A 16536-nucleotide genomic window follows, 5' to 3' on the forward strand; every position below is an offset into this window, starting at 1 on the left:
TTGGATTTTCAGATAAACAAAACTGGGCCCAAGACCAGCTTGTTGTTTTGTTTCAAATCGATTTAAATATTATAATTTAGGCTTCTCTCTCTGTGTATCAAATAATAATCGAGTGGGCTTTTATTTTTGGTATACATTTACATTTTAACATTTATATTTGAAATTAAAATGCGATTTAAAAGCGAAACAACAGATGTTTTGGACCTTTATTAACTTGGTATGCATCCAATCAAATTTCGAGTGTTTATAAAATTTAAAGCTAGGTATGTCTGAGATAATGCCAAAAGAATTGGACATAGTTTTTAAATGTATATCCCATAGCTTTGCCCAACCACAGGATCGATTGCCAAAGACCCAGCATTGTCCCATTAATCGCAAATTATCGAAATCTTATCAATTGGACAACAATTTGAACTTGAATCAAATAAATAAGGTAAATCAATCAATAGATCAAATATTGTATAATATAATATATATATATATTTCGCTTCGCAGCTGAAAAATGAGCTATGGACGCGACAACCGCAACAGATCAAAGATATGCGACCCAGCTGCGCGGAGAGATTGAAGAGATTTAGATTACGCATGGAAACCTGTACGGATTCGGTGGAAAAGTATAACTGTTTGATGGCTCTACGGGCACACGATCTAGAATTGTATCAAAATTATCTGTCCAAATATCTTGTCGATGTGTTGTCGATATTTAATGCAGTCAACAGTCCTGCTGCTCCGTGGGGTTCAGAGAGCACCGAATTTATCAAAAAGTAAGCATCAATTGCCATCAAAGCTGATACAGCACTTATCCCAGTTTCCCAGTTTTGAGAGGGAGTATACGAAATGGACGAATTATCAAACTGAGAGGCTGGCGAGGCAGGATCAGTGCGTAAATGATTCAATTAACAAGAAGGGCTTACATGTTTTTGAGTTCTTAAATTCAGATTGTTTGCTGTTTTTGAAATATTGGGGTTCGAACTTCCATCCTAAAATCAGGAGAAATGTGTGTAGATCTGATTGTAGACAAAATTTTTATAAAAATAATCGATCTCCCCGTCTTGCAGCTGGTCCAGATGAGCTGCGGTGTTGAAAACAACCCCAAATCAATGAACAGAAAATCTGATATGGCAAATGAAGAGCAGCTAAAGGAATTACGCAAATGCATACGCACCTTCCAGGATGTTTTGGACTATGTAAAGCCACTTTATCCCTATGTAAGTAACAAGTGAGCAACGGCTAACGTTCAAAAAGCTAACGGCTACGACACTCATGTGGGCGTTCACGAAGCGCGCGCAAAAGCTCGCCAGCATGAGAGAGAGAGAGAGAGAGAGAGAGCTTTTATCCGTTAGTCGCGCACAGCTGTTGCACAGCTGTCATTGTGACACTCACTTGAATGTGGTGGGGTAAACAAAAAAGAGTCCGATAGCGTAAATCGCCCACAATAGGCACAAATTGATAGCGAAACCCGGCCGCATAAACCGTTCTAATTAGTTGCATTAATTAAACATATTGTCAAAAATCGCGACGAGTGCAACAGCGCCCAAATCGAGTCAGCGCAACGCGAACAAATACGCCAGACAACCAGTTCATTGCATCAGTGGCGTCGGCCAGTTGCGCTTAGCGAAAAGTGTTTGCTGCGTTTAAAGGTCACCTTGAAACGTCAAAACCGAAACTTCTGTGCTCGACCGACCGACAGTCCGCCGCTCTCGCACCCAGTTACTGAAAATCGTCGCGCAGGCATCACGGCATCTGCGGCAGCATAAGATTTCGATTAAAAACATTTTTGGACAACTCGGCTTCCTCGCAGCTCCTATTGTGAATCATTCACAAAGTATTCGCTGCCTCAGACTTGGACTTCGCTACGTTCGCGTTCGCTTGTGTTTGTGTGTGTGTGTGCGTGTGCGTGTTTTACCGTTGTTCTTTGAATCGATTAACTTGACTTAACTAAAACTGAACGAAAATGAATAGTGATATTAACCAACGTTTCCTGGCACGCGGCTCGCAGCGTGACAAGGGCCTGGCCGTCTTCACCAGCGGCGGCGACTCGCAGGGCATGAATGCGGCAGTGAGAGCCTGTGTGCGTATGGCCATCTATTTGGGATGCAAGGTGAGTTGTGACCTCTGCCAAGTGCTTTTACACTGGTGTATATACAAATGCACACCAACACACACACACACACACACACACACACACACACACACACACACACATACACATACAAACATTATTCACAATATTCTTATCGGTCAGCGGAGCAAGTTGAGGCATTGAACTTTAGGGTCTACAAACTCTCTATAAATATTATGTACCAAAATATATATAGACGCACTTGCTCTCAATTCTTGTCGAGTCAAAGCAATTTAAACATAATTAAACCAATTAAACAAATTAGCTTGTTCTGCAGGTGTCAAGTGCCGTTAGATAACCCATGTCGCACCGCGAAAAAAAGGCGAAATATTCAAATTGAATAAAAGCGCCCCACAACTACAACCATACAAACACCAATACACACACACACGCACACAGCTCGTATCTGTGTGCTTTTGACATTGAGTTTATTTCGGGCAACTTACAGACGATCACGCAGAAATATCTGAGAAATTGCGTTTATTGTTTGAAAAGGGAATTATTTATTTATTCGGTTTATTGATTGGCAAACGGCGAAAAGAAAAAGGAGAGTTTGCCTTTTATTTGTCCGTTTGATTTTGAGAACATTTTGTCGAAATTTAAATAATTGCAATTGATATAAATTACTAAAAAAATGTTTGAATTTAAATAATTGCAATTGATATAAATTTCTTGAAGTGGTTTTATGATGATTTTTGCAATGGAATAAATTGTCGCAAGGCTTTTTTCGTTAATGTCTTATTTTATTTTCAAAGTCACTTTCATTTTCATTCATTCACTTTTGTTTTATAGTCTCAAGAAAGTCCAGATTAGTTATATTCTAAGAGATGTTGAAATTGATTTGTAAAAGCATACTAAAATGTTGAAATCGTTATAAGCTCAACCTGCGGTTCCTTGTATTAAAGGTCATGACATCATAAACATGGATATGACATTATCTCGACAATAACGTGGGTTAGTTAACTCATAAACTTATTTTTAAACGATTCCAAGTTTTATCGCATATTTAACCTGATAAGTGTTAAACTAACTGTGCATATCTATATATATACGTATATATATATATATATATAAATGGCGATCGATAAAACTGGAATGATCCTTTTCTCAGACTAGAACTTTTTAAAATCTTATTAAAAATCGTAACTTTCCAAAAAATAAATGGGTTTAACATTTTAATTTGGAACCTCAATAAACTAATAATTAAATTAGTTTAGTTTAAAAGAAAAACAAACAAATTTTAAATTAATTAATCGAGTCTAATCATATCATATTTAGTCAAAAGTTGCTTATATTAAATTCCTACATCCAATTCATATTCAATTTTGTATCGATACTCCTTGAAACCAGGTCTACTTTATCCGGGAAGGCTACCAGGGCATGGTCGATGGCGGTGACTGTATCCAGGAAGCATCGTGGGCCTCGGTCTCGTCGATTATACACCGTGGCGGCACGATCATTGGCTCCGCCCGTTGCCAGGACTTTCGTGAGCGCGCGGGTCGCCTGAAGGCCGCCAACAACCTGATACAGCGGGGCATTACCAATCTGGTGGTTATTGGCGGCGATGGCTCCCTGACTGGCGCCAATCTGTTTCGTCAGGAGTGGTCCAGCCTGCTGGACGAGCTTTCGAAGAATGGCACCATTACTAGCGAGCAGAAGGAGAAGTACAATGTGCTGCATATCGTCGGCCTGGTAAGTCGCCCCTTCGCTCCACTCCACTCGAATCCATATTGATCCCATTATTCGTTGGTTCTAGGTGGGATCGATTGACAACGACTTCTGCGGCACGGACATGACCATCGGCACGGACACCGCACTGCATCGCATTATCGAGGCGATCGACGCCATTTCCAGCACGGCCTACTCCCATCAGCGCACCTTCATTATGGAGGTCATGGGTCGTCATTGCGGGTAAGTCATTTGTTGTCGGATTGCCGGATGTAATATATAATTAATGTGCGATTGTAACTACTTAAGAGAAGTGTTAGTGCAATTTTTGATTTGTTAATTAGCGATTATGTTAAATGCCTTCAATATACCTCACAGCTATTTACCAGTTGTAGCTGGCATTATATCCGAGGCAGATTATGTTTTTCTGCCAGAGTCCCCGCCTCCGCAAGATTGGCCCGATAGACTGATACTCAAACTGGAACAGGCAAGAAACCCAGATCGATGAATGTCTCTTACATTTTTTTTTTGTCTATCAAATATGTCTCTGTCGACAGATCGGAATCGCTCTTTGTTCTCTCTCTTTTCCAATTCAAGCATTGAATGTTCTCTTCATAACTCTGACTATAGTCTAGGGGCTTCAGATTCGCTTTGAGATACTCGAATTGCCTTTCCATTTAATTTTTATGACCAAAAAGACGTAATATTTAATTAGCTAGCAGGTGATCTTATGTAAATATATTCAGAAATTGGATTCACCTGGTTTTATAACAAAATGCACTCAAATAATTGCATCTACCAGTCTGAATATAAACTAAGTAAATGGAACTCAATGTGCAATTCTTTAGGTTGTTTATTATATATATTGTTTAACTTCCTGATATGTTATCTATCTTCATTTTTGAGTGTCCTTTCAAAGTTTCTTGCGAATGTCGTCTTCTTAACTCTTTCTGCCCCACCCCCGTTTTGTCTACCTTTTATTCCTATTCTAACATACTTTTATAACTTTTATGTATAACCAACTATATAATACAACATATTTTTGCAGTTATTTAGCGCTCGTTGCTGGTTTGTCCAGCGAGGCCGATTTCATATTTATACCCGAAATGCCACCGAAAACCGATTGGCCAGATAGGCTTTGCTTTCAATTAGCTCAGGCAAGATGTGAACCTAATTTCTTTTATACTTTTTTACACCCAAACACACATTCTCCGTGCGTTTGCTCTCTCTCTCATATATGCTTTTCCTTCTGAATATAAACACAACAGAACATGGTAGAATATATACTCATCTTACACACACACACACACACATACATTATATATGTATATCAAGGCTGCAAACCCATAAAAAAGATGAAGATTGTTTGATGGGTCGGTTCACGGTTCAAACCCATCTCTCTCCTTTAAAGCTCGCTTCGTTTTGCGCATTTGTGAATCCAGGTTTTGGGCTCACGCATTTCGTTACATTTTTCCATAATACAAATACAGTTTTTATATATATTAAATTGGTTATATCTACATTATTTTTCACATTGAAATCAATCATATTAAAAACTAACAAATTTGGCAATAATATTTATTAATAATATATAAAAATATTGTTATGGGAAAATCTGGCTTGGTTCAGTTTTAGGTTCATGGTAAATCAGATATTAGATACCTCGGCTCAAATCCGTTTTGCAGCCTTGATATATGTATATATATATATAAATATATCGTACATCAATTTGAGTTTATATTTTGCTTATTGCTTTTGAAATCTATTCGAAATGTGATTGGTTTTAGTATGGCGAGGCTTTCATCAGTATTTATTTGAGCTCATGTCAGAGATATTTGCAGCAAAGGCTAACCACATTCTCTTAATAATCAGCCATATATATATATATCTTCCTGATCCCCCAATTGGATGTGTGTGTTGCCCCTCAGCCCACGATTTTCCCTATTCCCCGCCCCCTCCTAGCATATTGTAAATAATTATGATCAATTATATAACAATTCATTGCATTGCGCATCGTTTCTGTGTTTGATATTTTTGGTTTGTTTTTAGCTATTTAGCAATTTCAGCAGCTATCGCTACAGAAGCTGATTTTATGTTAATACCCGAAGAGCCCGTTGCCGTTAACTGGCAGGATTCTCTATGCCAGAAGCTAGTTCAGGTCAGCAAAACGTTTAGGTTTATTAGTCTACTTTGTACGACGGTGTTTTCGTTTCTCTTTAATCGAACTAAACAAATTTTTCAATTCTTTTAAATTATATATAAACCATTAAGTATTCGATATAACTATTTAAGAAATATGATTTTAAATTCTAACATTTTTAACAGTTGTGCAAAGAGCTGCAGCTCCTTGTCACACTGATTCTAGCAAATACTAATCAATTGGCTATTTAATTGGCTTTCATTGGGTTTAAGTGTAGTGTCACAATTTGCTGGGCAATTTAATTGGCTTCTATTTTGTTTTTGTCGTACACGCGTACGTAGCTTGACCAGTAAATATACCAATATATATATACACATAAAAATACTATATGTTTCGGTTCCTTGTTTATTAGTTGTTTATTTTCGCATCTTATAGCTTTACACATATTCTTGCCTCTATTCAGTCACACACTCATACGTTGTCTAACCCCATTTATATGTACATTTTCACTTTTACATTTACTACCTTGCGTACATCAATACATACATCACGCATTTGTCTACATATCTTGTGTATTTTTTGGTACTTTACTTAACATAATTCATTCCTCATTGCTTTTGATGACATTCTATGTGTACACACGAGTTACTAATATCATTGAAGCTCATCTTTGAGAATCGCATAGAGAGCCTCATCTAACAATTGCTGCATTTGTCTGAAAACAGGAACGTAAGGCTGGCCAACGCCTGAACATTGTTATTGTTGCGGAGGGCGCCATGGATCGCGAAGGCAACCCAATTACCGCTGAGGATGTGCGAAAGGTGATTGATGAGCGTCTTAAACACGATGCTCGCATCACTGTGCTGGGCCATGTGCAGCGTGGCGGCAACCCCAGCGCCTTCGATCGTATATTGGTAAGTTGCCTGAAATAACAATCCAGGGTTTGGATTAAATCACTTGATACGGTTTTTTTGACAGGCCTGTCGCATGGGCGCTGAGGCCACACTGGCCCTGATGGAGGCCACGGAAGAATCGGTGCCAGTTGTCATTTCCCTGGACGGCAACCAGACGGTTCGTGTCCCACTGATGGAGTGTGTTGAACGCACCCAGGCCGTGGCAAAGGCCATGAAGGAGCGTCGTTGGGCGGATGCCGTAAAGCTACGAGGACGTTCGTTTGAACGCAATCTGGAAACGTACAAGATGTTGACCCGGTTGAAGCCACCCAAGGAGTGTTTCGATGAACAGGGCAAGGGCATTGAGGGCTTCAGGCTGGCCGTGATGCACATCGGTGCGCCAGCCTGCGGCATGAATGCGGCCGTGCGCAGCTTTGTGCGAAATGCCATTTATCGCGGCGATGTTGTCTACGGCATCAACGATGGCGTCGAGGGTCTCATTGCTGGCAATGTACGCGAGCTGGGCTGGTGCGTATACTTCCCTCGAATCTGGGCACAATTCACTTAACGCGAACTTCTCTTCTTCAGGTCTGATGTGTCCGGCTGGGTGGGCCAAGGTGGTGCCTATTTGGGCACAAAGCGTACGCTGCCCGAGGGCAAATTCAAGGAGATCGCTGCACGTCTTAAGGAGTTCAAGATCCAGGGTCTGCTGATCATTGGCGGATTCGAGAGCTATCATGCCGCTGGCCAAATCTCCGATCAGCGTGACAATTATCCAGAATTTTGCATACCCATTGTTGTTGTTCCGGCCACCATTTCGAACAATGTGCCCGGCACCGAATTCTCACTTGGCTGCGACACTGGCCTCAATGAGATAACCGAAATCTGCGATCGCATTCGCCAATCGGCGCAGGGCACAAAGCGACGCGTGTTTGTTATTGAGACAATGGGTGGATATTGCGGCTATCTGGCCACACTGGCTGGATTGGCCGGCGGCGCCGATGCCGCCTATATATACGAGGAGAAGTTCTCCATCAAGGACTTGCAGCAGGATGTCTACCACATGGCATCGAAAATGGCCGAAGGCGTCTCTCGCGGTCTGATCTTGCGCAACGAGAAGGCCAGTGAAAACTACACCACGGACTTCATCTACCGCCTGTATTCGGAGGAGGGCAAGGGTCTCTTCACCTGCCGCATGAACATCTTGGGCCACATGCAACAGGGTGGTTCGCCCACACCCTTCGATCGTAACATGGGAACCAAAATGGCTGCCAAGTGTGTCGACTGGCTGGCAACCCAGATCAAGAACAACATCGATGCCAATGGCGTGGTCAACTGTAAATCGACCGATACGGCAACCCTGTTGGGCATTGTTGCCCGTCAATACCGCTTCAGTCCGTTGGTTGACCTCATTGGCGAGACCAACTTTGAGTAAGTGCTGAAGACCTAAGGATTTTATACAATTAGGGTCCATTTTTATACATGTGTATTTCTATTTTCTCAGTCAACGCATACCGAAGAAACAGTGGTGGCTGCGTTTGCGCCCGCTGTTGCGAATCCTGGCCAAGCATGACTCTGCCTACGAGGAGGAGGGCATGTACATTACCGTCGAGGAGGAGTGCGCCACAGATGCGGTCGCTTAGAGAGTTCGGAAAGTTCAAAACAAAAAGAAAATGTACTACTTATCATGCCCAGTGCACAACACATCGTAGAATCAATATGTTTTATTTAAATTTCACACACGCACATGTTCAAATTAACCGAATACTGTTATTCCATTTGAATGGCTACGCGTCGATATATTAGTAGAATAAAAATGTCTCAGCTCAGGTCAAAGTTAAGCAGCTAATAATTACATTAGCCGATCTAAAAGTGAAAGTGTCTTTAGTGCACCAACACTCAAAAAACAAACAAACATAAAATCCATGTCAACAAGTGTATTTCTCATGCTTACATCGATGAATGTATAAAACATGCCGCCACAATTATTTATATATTTTCTTATTAACTATTCCGTAGAGGAAACTTTTTATTTCTATTTATTTAAGTTTAACTTTATTATTTGAGTATTTCGTTTTAAACATACATAGAGCACTTATATTTATATAATTGTTTACTATTGTTTTACTTTGCATGTGTATTGCATAAGCACATATTTACAAAATCCATGAAATGTTTTACATGGCGAGCAAATGCTGCAACATAATGAAAAGAAATTGATGTATTGAAACACACTGTTAGTACGCTATAGTAAATGTTGCAATAATGCATATATAAAATGTTAAATTCATATAAATATAAAACTACAAAGACCTTTTAAGGCATATACGAGCGTTGCTAAGAGAAAAATATAAAAATGTTAAAGATTTCGAGTCTACAAAATAACGCAAATGCGTCGATATCCCACTTAGCGCAAAGTTAATTTCGTATGTAAACGGTTTACAATTTAAATAAATCAACACACACAACTAAAATATTAGGTTAGAGGCTAGCTAATTTTTAAACTTTACCTTACCGATACTTAGCTAAGCGAGTATAGTGTGGCAGCACTGGCAGTTAATTTTCCATTGATGTGGCAGCTCATCTTCCATCGATGTGGCAGCGCACATAAAGTATAAGAGTACATTGAAAATAGCGTACATTAAGACATTGAGTGGTAAATAGATTTATTACTATTTACTGCTCAATGACATTATGGATTTTAAAAGGATTAATTTAGACATCACAAACCACCGCCAGAACGCTCGACAGGCAATGCACGCTTTTTGCGCCGGCGGTTACTTATCGCGGAAAGTTTCTGGTCGAGATTCATTTTGGCATAGCGCAAATAGGCCGTATCACCGTGTACAATGGCCGACATCAGCAACAGGAACTCGTACAGATTCACCTGGCCCTGCGAATGGCAGTCGATGTCGCGCAGCACGTTGTGCATCAGATCCACGGGCACTTCTTTGACGCCAAACGTTTTCATCGCCGCACAACATTTGTTTATGGACACAAAACCGGTGTTGTGCTCGTCCAGAGTCTTAAAGTACGCCGCATATTTTTGCACCTGATGCACGGACATTTTGATGGGTATGCTCAACTGGGCTTGCTCACTTTTGGGTACGTGTCCCATTTGCGTGTTGAGAAATTGTCGAGCCTTTACGATTTCTTTCAACTTTCTCTTCTTGCTCCATTTCAACTCGCGCGCCATTTCGTTGGCCACCTGCGGTAATATCTCCTCCGCCGCGTGCACATTGAGGAAGGCAACACGCAGGCGACGTGCCACCATATCTACCAACGTGCAGGCATAGTCCCTTACGCCTTGCCGCACCTCCGCCTCAATATAGGGGAATTCTGAGTGCAGCCGCTTTCCTATAATCGGCCACTTGCCGCCACAGGTGTTGGCACAAACGGCCAACTTGAAGGCATTCGAACCGTACGTGTCGGACAAATGCTTGGCCACATCTTCCTCCAAGCCAAAATCCTGCACCAGTCTTATAAACATGCTCGGTGACCAGCCATCGGCCCCATCCAACTTACAGTGGGTCGCCGTAATTGAGTGTATCCGCAATGGTTCCAGGCCACCACTCTTGATAGCCGTATCGATTGCCTTCTCTGCCAGCAGCCGAAACGACGTCCAGGTGCCGCCCACAATTGAGATCATTTTGCCCGGCCCCAAAGATATAACATGATTCTTCAAGGTCGAATGTTGCAGCGCCTTAGATTGAATGGGCAGCGGCTTGTAGCCGCCCCAAACGGCCAAGACATCGCAGCGTCGCACATCAAAGTTGGGATTGATATAGTTCCTAATGCCGTCCAACAGGTACTGCACCTCCATTTCCGTTGGCTGCGGCCCTTCGCTCTCCTCGCGTGTCTCATCCGAGGTGCCCATCAGCGTGTGCCCCTGCCAGGGTAGAAAGAATATGGCCGAGCCATTCTTTGTATGTGGATCGAACAGGCCGACCTCCTCGGGGCAATAGAAGGGCGGCAGCACTATGTGCGAGGCCCAGGTGGGTGTGCACTGTGCTGGCGCTTGGGCATCCTCCATTCGTGCAATGGTGTCGCTCATTGGCCCCGTAGCATTTATAACCATTTTGGCGCGTATCTTGTAGAGATTGCCAGTCAGTTGGTCCACTGCGATGGCGCCCACCACCATGTTCTTCTTGTCGCGCAGCAACCTAACCACCTTCATGTGATTGCAAGTGTCGGCGCCATAGCGGGAGGCTGTTAAAATGACAGCGAGACACATCCTGGCATCATCGTGCTGCCCTTCGTAAAAGACAAAGGCGCCAAAAATTTCGCGGCGCATCATGGGAAACATTTCGAGCGCCTCGCGTGAATTGATGAAATGGAAACCTTTTGTGGAGCCAGGCGCCATCAGATGATATAGATGCAGCTTTACCCAGTAGATGGGCAGCTGCCACCAATGATGGACCGGCAACATAATCGGCACGGGCTGATTTAAATGCGGCGCCATGTTGGCAATGTTGCTGCGCTCGTTTAAAGAGGTTTGGACACGTCGGAAAGCAGATATGTCGAGATGACTGATTGCTTGATTGAGGTCCCTGAGGCCGCCATGCAACAGCTTGCTGGACTTCGAGGAGGTGCCGCTGCCAAAATCATCGGCCTCAACCAAGGCGGTTTTGAGTCCACGGGTAGCCGCATCCAGGGCACAGCCAGCACCCACTGCACCACCGCCAATAATCAAAATATCGTACTCCGTGCGGCGCAATGAATCCAAGCTCATGCTGCGACTAGGCAGCTCACGCTTCATCTGCGGCGCCTTGTTCCTGTCCTGGGCTACTGGGGCGGAGGAATATGCAAGCATGGTGCTTGTGCCCGCCAAGATAGCTACATTGAGAAATTTTGACATTTTGTAAAGAAGTTGAGAGAATATTTAATATTCGAAAATTAGATTAGTTTCGACGAAATAGTAAACGCCATGCGATTTTGAATACGTTCATATTTAATAGTATATATTTAAATATATGTGTATATTTCTTGTTGCATGTGTTGAAAAGTTAAACAATTATCTATAAGAAAACTCAAGCCCACTTAAGCAAATTAGTACAAAAGCAAAATGCCAAAACATTCACATTTTTTATCTTTTAAAACAAAACTTAGCACAAATTCTCTCTACAAAACCCGCTAGCTGCAACGACTAGCCCGGCTAGAAGCCTCCCGCAAGCGTAGAACACACTACAACAATATTAAAGGCATGGCATGGGAATGCGACTGTGTGTGCGTGTGTGTGTGTCTGTGTGTGACCGTGTGTGTGTGTGTGTGATCTGTGTCAGAATCGGAGGCAGTAGCGGTCCAGCGTTGAGGCAACACATCTTTGTCTTTACTGTTGCTTGGCGCCGCCAAAAAAGAACTTGTAGAAGAGCGTAGCAACCAGACAGAGCACCAGGGGCAATATCCATGACTTAACGGAGCTCTCCTCGTTCTGTGTGTCTGAGCTCCAGGTGGGTTCCGATTTCTGTGCAACATTCGTGCGCTCGCTGGCAACGAGCTCACCAATTTTGTACTTTTTCATCATTTCGCGGGCATCGTTGCTGTGGCCCACATCCTCAAAGTTTTCGGTGGCATCTTTGCCGGCCTGTTCGATGAGCACCTCTTCGCCGCCGGGATGCTGCAAACAAAAAAAAAAAAGACGAATATTTAATGCGCTACTCTATATGTAAATATGCAAATTGAGTGTCTCATATATTGACATTGAAAAAATCAAGAAATCAAAGCAGGAACAGCTAAATCTAATGTTTAAAACATAAACAGTCTCGTTGTTGCCCCATGGACGTTCAAAAAGGGTTACTAATTTGAACAGTGTTCGTAAACGCCGAAACTTTGAATTGCCGGGTGAACGTGCAGCTTTCATCATACAAAGTTTTGTTATTTTATGTACAAAAACTGCAGCGTAATCATTAAAATACACTTTTAAAAGTGGCCCGGCTTTCTTATCACCGTTGAGGCAATAACAAGCAAGTGTCATAGTGACAAGCACCTATGCATGTATGGGTCTTAAGCGGGCTAAGATATAATTAGTCTGATCATATACCTATTTCAGATGAAATCAACATTAACACAATATATAAAAATGTTTATACGAAGCAAATTACTTCACTATTTAAACATTTTCTGGTCAACTTTTCATGTGAATCTTGTTCGAATATGAATATCTTTATGATTCTGCATTTAGTAGATTTTAGAAACTTTCTAGTGCTTAGCAAGGGCTTAGGAATAAATTATATTTTAGTTATGTTATTATTAACATTCTTCTTTTTTTTTCGCTTTACAACACTTGAGCTTTTTGAAACTGTTATGAGCTATATATGGGGATATGTTTTTGAATGACTTTTAACTTGAACTATACGTGCATTTACAGATGTACTTACATAAGAAAATGGAGCTGCGTAGACAAACGAAATGTAAATGTTGCTAGAACCAGATTTTGTTTAACTTTTGCCCTATTTCCATTGATAATGGAAACGAACTTACACTGCGCGCTGGCACCTTTTGTAAGCAATGCGAAAATGAAAATATCAAATCTATGAATATAAACATGCACGTTTCGAAAATATGCAAATTGTTTTGTATAACCGATTGACACATTCGTTCGCACAAAACTAACAATAAAAATCAGTAGGTCAGCCAGCGATCATAGGTCAAAGTACAGGCCCAAATGACTGTTCGTGTTTTACCATATAATATTCATTCACACGCAATAGGTAGAAATTTGTACAGATACCTCAATTGTACATCTCGGCACTACTAAGTCAAGCTATAACAGCTAAGTGTCGATGATAAGACGACAAGTTTTCCCCCCTCCTAGACAGTGGGGAATAAAATGCCAGCGCCAACGCCAGCGCCCGCGCCCTGATTTCGACGTGTACGACGGAATTGTTGTTGTTTTTCTTTTGCCTAGCCAATGTGCTCACCTCGTTAAGGAATGCCGAGACATCGTAGACATTGTTGTGAATGAGCAGCCATGTGTCCTTGTTGGTATTGTGTTTGGCGACTTCCGCACGCGTAAAAGTTTTCTCTCCTTCGCTTGACATGTTGATGACTTGTTGAATTGCGTTTCTATTGCTAATAGAGTTGGAATAAGTTCGATCGAACGACTCGCTAAAACTAAATGAACGAACCAAGCCTCCGATTGTTTTTCAACTAGTTCGTTATTTACTATGTTATTGCAACTAGAAATTTAACAGTAGTAAGGCATGTTAAAAACTGTGTTAGCGAGCGATAACAGAGCCAAAAGGAGCAAACATTTTATATACATTTTATCGATAACTAATAAGCTGGCATGATCGAGAATACAACCAAATAATCGTGGAGGGTAATTTAAATTGATTTCCATTGCAAAGTTCATTTAACACTTATAAAAACACTAACAAGCTGTTGTTAATGATCATCATTCTAGCGCGCGACTTTTAATTGGCCCAAATGACTTTGTATTTGAACACTATGTTATAATTAAATTTTAATTATCTTTGTACAGTTGCTTGTTTATACATATATACTTAAGACATGAGCAATTGAACTTGTTAACCATGAAATTACTTTAATACAATGAGTATTCAATAAATGAATATCTCTGACTCTTAATTATTAGGTTTTTATTAGCTTTAAATTGCGCGTTGATAGATAAGGCATATGAACATCTGTTCAAATCAACACTTAAGCATCGAGCCGGCTAAATTGGCATATGAACAAGCTACAAATAACACGTTATATATAATTCTGATCCAGAAACCAATAGGCCAACCAATAATACCAAAAACGTGACTTATTCATCATCTATTTTTCAAACACGTTATCAAACACATGCATATATGAATAATGTCAAGTACCTACGCGTTTACATGCGCTAAGAATTTGCCGTCGTATTCTTATCGCGTCCAGACAAAGCAACCTGCAAATGCAAAATGCTGATATCATGAATACACAGCAATTATAGTTTGGGCTGGGAAAATCTTTCCCATGCCTCACCTCACCTCAACTGTTCCACCGTTTAAGTACTCAATATTAATTCCCTTAGCATTGATTAGACCTAGCCTAATAAATATAAGTTGAGAGTCAAAGCTATTATTCCCTATAATATATCACAAGGTGTGTTTTAGTAACTTTAGTTTCTTTAATTTTTTGTTTTTGTTTTATATATTTAATAGCAATAAATAAAGTATAGATTCTACATTGGATGAAGGTTTGCCCTCAAATAGTGAGCTTATATGGAACAAATTATATAAAAATGCAAGTATTTTGTATTAATTTTATAAGTGTGTTCGTGTGCTTGTGTGTGTGTGTGTATGTATGTGTGTGTGTGTGTATGAGGGCAATGTGTGTTAGTGTCTGCGTGCATGTATGTATGCATTTATGTGTATATGTATGCATGCATGTTGGTTTTCCAACTCCAAGCGCAGACCAAGCCTATTTGTCGATGTGCTGCAAATTTAAATAAAACGAATTTCTACAAGTGCTCTCCTCCTCGATTCTCAGGAATTCAAGTGGGCTCTGCAGTTTTGCATGCTTAGCTAGTAGTGTACTCTTTCTTTGTAGTTGTTGTAGTTGGTTGTTGGTTGTTGTTGGTTGTTCTTGGTTGTTCTTGGTTGTTGTTGGTTGTTGTTGGTTGTTGTTGGTTGTATGTATGTATGTGTGTATGTATGTATGTATGTATGTATGTATGTATGTATGTATGTATGTATGTATGTATGTATGTATGTATGTATGTATGTATGTATGTATGTATGTATGTATATATATATATATGTATGTATGTATGTATGTATGTATGTGCATGCGTGCGTGTGTGTGCGTGTGTGTGTGTGTGTGTTCGTGTGCGTGTGCGTGTGCGTGTCCGTGTGTGTGTGTGCGTGTGCGCGTGCGTGTCCGTGCGTGTGTGTGCGTGTGTGTATGTACATGTGTATGTTTGGGAATACGTATGTATGCATGTGTGTATGTGAATGTATGTATTCTTTATACTCTAGTGGAGGGTATTATATTTTGGTCACGAACTGAAAACTTAAAGTATTACATTTATTTATGAAATCTCTGGGATATAGTCCAAAAATTAAAATTATTAATACAGCTGGCACAACGCTTTGCCAATTAAAACATGTATAGATTCTTAATTTTGATTAGCATATATGTGAATATCTATTTATTTATTATTTCGCAGTTTCAAATGTATAAGTACTTATCACTGTGCAACGATTTAATTTTATGTAAGCTGCATTTTTGTGATTAAGTATGTTTATCAATTATACAAATATTTTGTTTTTTTATGGTTTTTTTTTCTGTTAACGATGTATTGTGTGTAAGTACTTCGTAAAATTCAGCTATCACGCTCTTTTGGTCAAGCTTTTGCATTTGATAAGGACATTTAATATGTAATCGTTTCTGATAACAACGACGAGATAAACAAGAAGAGAGAGAAAGAGAGAGAGAGAGAGAGAGCGAGCGAGTGCGCATTCTTGGCTCTCTCCAGTGTTGATTAAGAAACTAATGATGACATCTATAATTGAATTGTTAAATCGGCTAATTGCTTGGGGCTCTATTGACTGTGGCAATCATTAAACGGAGCCCAAATAGCTGGAATTTTCACGAACAGCTCATTAAGAAGCCATTTATCAAAAATTATGATTTCAACAAGAAACTAAACTTTTAAAGCTTTTTTTGCTATTTAAACGTGACTTGATTTCTTTTGTTGTTATATTTTTTGTTAATGCCTT

At 40.5% G+C, this 16536-nt stretch overlaps 3 protein-coding genes across 6 annotated transcripts; 1 reads left to right on the forward strand and 2 right to left on the reverse strand.

Annotated features, from left to right (window-relative positions):
- Window positions 1-131: 131 nt before the first annotated feature.
- Window positions 132-8695, forward strand: LOC115760937 (ATP-dependent 6-phosphofructokinase). 4 transcript variants are annotated; one of them, XM_030702516.1, is made up of 13 exons: window positions 132-263; window positions 322-433; window positions 496-764; window positions 817-997; window positions 1059-1208; window positions 2000-2101; window positions 3473-3814; window positions 3879-4033; window positions 5840-5948; window positions 6656-6844; window positions 6909-7351; window positions 7412-8254; window positions 8328-8695. In XM_030702516.1, the coding sequence occupies exons 1-13, from the start codon at window positions 220-222 to the stop codon at window positions 8464-8466; spliced, it is 3078 nt and encodes a 1025-aa protein (XP_030558376.1). In that variant the 5' UTR covers window positions 132-219; the 3' UTR covers window positions 8467-8695. The 4 variants fall into 4 exon arrangements, with proteins under 4 accessions (XP_030558376.1, XP_030558375.1, XP_030558378.1 ...); XM_030702515.1 differs by lacking the exon at window positions 5840-5948 and adding an exon at window positions 4839-4947 and having other exon boundaries at window positions 133-263; XM_030702518.1 differs by lacking the exons at window positions 132-263; window positions 322-433; window positions 496-764; window positions 817-997; window positions 1059-1208 and having other exon boundaries at window positions 1449-2101.
- Window positions 8696-9492: 797 nt separating this feature from the next.
- Window positions 9493-11836, reverse strand: LOC115760939 (glycerol-3-phosphate dehydrogenase, mitochondrial). Its single transcript, XM_030702519.1, has one exon. It carries the CDS (start codon window positions 11679-11681, stop codon window positions 9546-9548), a length of 2136 nt encoding a protein of 711 aa, XP_030558379.1. The 5' UTR covers window positions 11682-11836; the 3' UTR covers window positions 9493-9545.
- A 78-nt stretch (window positions 11837-11914) lies between these two features.
- LOC115760940 (cytochrome b5) lies at window positions 11915-13926 on the reverse strand. The gene is made up of 2 exons (XM_030702520.1): window positions 13744-13926; window positions 11915-12440 (listed from the first exon to the last, which is right to left on the reverse strand). Exons 1-2 carry the CDS (start codon window positions 13861-13863, stop codon window positions 12153-12155), a joined length of 408 nt encoding a protein of 135 aa, XP_030558380.1. The 5' UTR covers window positions 13864-13926; the 3' UTR covers window positions 11915-12152.
- Window positions 13927-16536: the final 2610 nt, after the last annotated feature.

Source organism: Drosophila novamexicana, unplaced genomic scaffold (assembly GCF_003285875.2).
Source record: "Drosophila novamexicana strain 15010-1031.04,08,12 unplaced genomic scaffold, DnovRS2.1 tig00000462-arrow-pilon, whole genome shotgun sequence".
Lineage (NCBI taxonomy): Eukaryota > Metazoa > Arthropoda > Insecta > Diptera > Drosophilidae > Drosophila > Drosophila novamexicana.